Raw genomic sequence first — 1,160 nt, 5'->3', positions numbered from 1 at the left:
GGGTGGTAAATCAAGGCTGGGATGCCTCAAAGCCTCTTCTCCCACCCTGGCTGCAGAGCGTTGGTGAAAACCAGTCCCTTCCCCCAGCCCTGCAGTGCCTGCCAGGCTCTCCTGCCTAGCATGGAACATCTCAGGGGGCAGAAATGGTCCTGTCCCACACAAGAGGGGCCAGACTCCATCCCTACCCCTACCAAACACAGGGTGCTACCTGCAGCACAGGATGTGTACAGCCCCACTCCTGGTCATCAAAGCAGTTGAGGGGCTTGCTCGGAGCCCTTTCCCCTTTCTCCTTAGTTCTCCAGCCCAGCATGTGAGTGTGCTTTCAGTTCTGGGGGGGTCCCAGTTCTGGTTTTGTGTTCTGTTGGGCTGGCTCTAGTTGATACATAGGGCTGTGCTCCCCAAGTGAGCACCATGATCTGTGTTTTCTCTCTGGGACATCTGGTATCACTCCTGTCTGTGCTCCTCAGCCCAAGTTCTATTCTAGAAGACAATTCACTCACAAGTCCTTTTCTGTTCAGCTTTAGTTAGCAGCAGTAGCTCACAAAAGCCTTGAGTTCTTGTGTTGTTGGCTCGCGTGAAGCTGTGCCCTTTCTGTGTAGTGACAGAACTCCCTCAGAGGCCGGGTCTGGGCCGAGCACCCCTCCGGGCCCTGCTGCTGTCCTGGCTGTGAGCCCCAGGGTGCTCTGGGCATCTCCAAACGCATGTGACTCCTGCTCTCCCACCGTATCTGGCCCAAGGCTGTGTCCAGCATGGGCTCAGCTAGTGGCAGGTCCGGACCCTTGTGGGATCCTCATGGGTCCAACAGCCAGGGGCAGGCAATGCCTGGGCTCCCGCACACCCCTGCCGATTCAGGGTTGCTCACGCCCCTCGTCCTCATAGGCAATGGCAATCCCTCGTCGGCCCTGCACAGCCTTGGAGATGGGTGTCTGCCCCAGCTGCTGCTCCAGGCCCCGCCAGCTGCGGGACTCCAGGAAGGAGGCTGGGAAGAGAGAGAAAGAGAATTGTTACTGGGAGCAGGGAGGCAGCACTGCCCCTGCACCGGGGCTCAGCCCCGCCATGAAACTGAAGCACAAACCAGCAGGGCTGATCTCCGCGAGGGCCCGCGTCTGGTCCCTGCAGGCCAGGGCGGGGGCAGGGGGCAGCCGGGGGAGCCGGGGGGC

The 1,160-nt window shown here is 60.3% G+C and overlaps 1 protein-coding gene across 1 annotated transcript in view; it reads right to left on the bottom strand.

The window, feature by feature from the left end:
• Nucleotides 1-848: 848 nt before the first annotated feature.
• DPH2 (DPH2 homolog (S. cerevisiae)) overlaps nt 849-1,160 on the bottom strand; it is a gene marked incomplete at its 5' end in the record, with an annotated part of 1,618 nt that continues 1,306 nt past the window's right edge. Inside the window, 2 exons of the mRNA XM_009878645.1 lie at nt 849-979; nt 1,076-1,147. Coding sequence (XP_009876947.1) covers nt 849-979; nt 1,076-1,147 — 203 coding nt within the window. The remainder of the gene's footprint in view (nt 980-1,075; nt 1,148-1,160) is intronic.

This window comes from Apaloderma vittatum, unplaced genomic scaffold (assembly GCF_000703405.1).
Source record: "Apaloderma vittatum isolate BGI_N311 unplaced genomic scaffold, ASM70340v1 scaffold28391, whole genome shotgun sequence".
Classification (NCBI taxonomy): Eukaryota; Metazoa; Chordata; class Aves; order Trogoniformes; family Trogonidae; genus Apaloderma; species Apaloderma vittatum.
The sequence above is the reverse complement of the archived record's forward strand: the minus strand, read 5'-3'. Positions and strand labels throughout refer to the sequence as shown.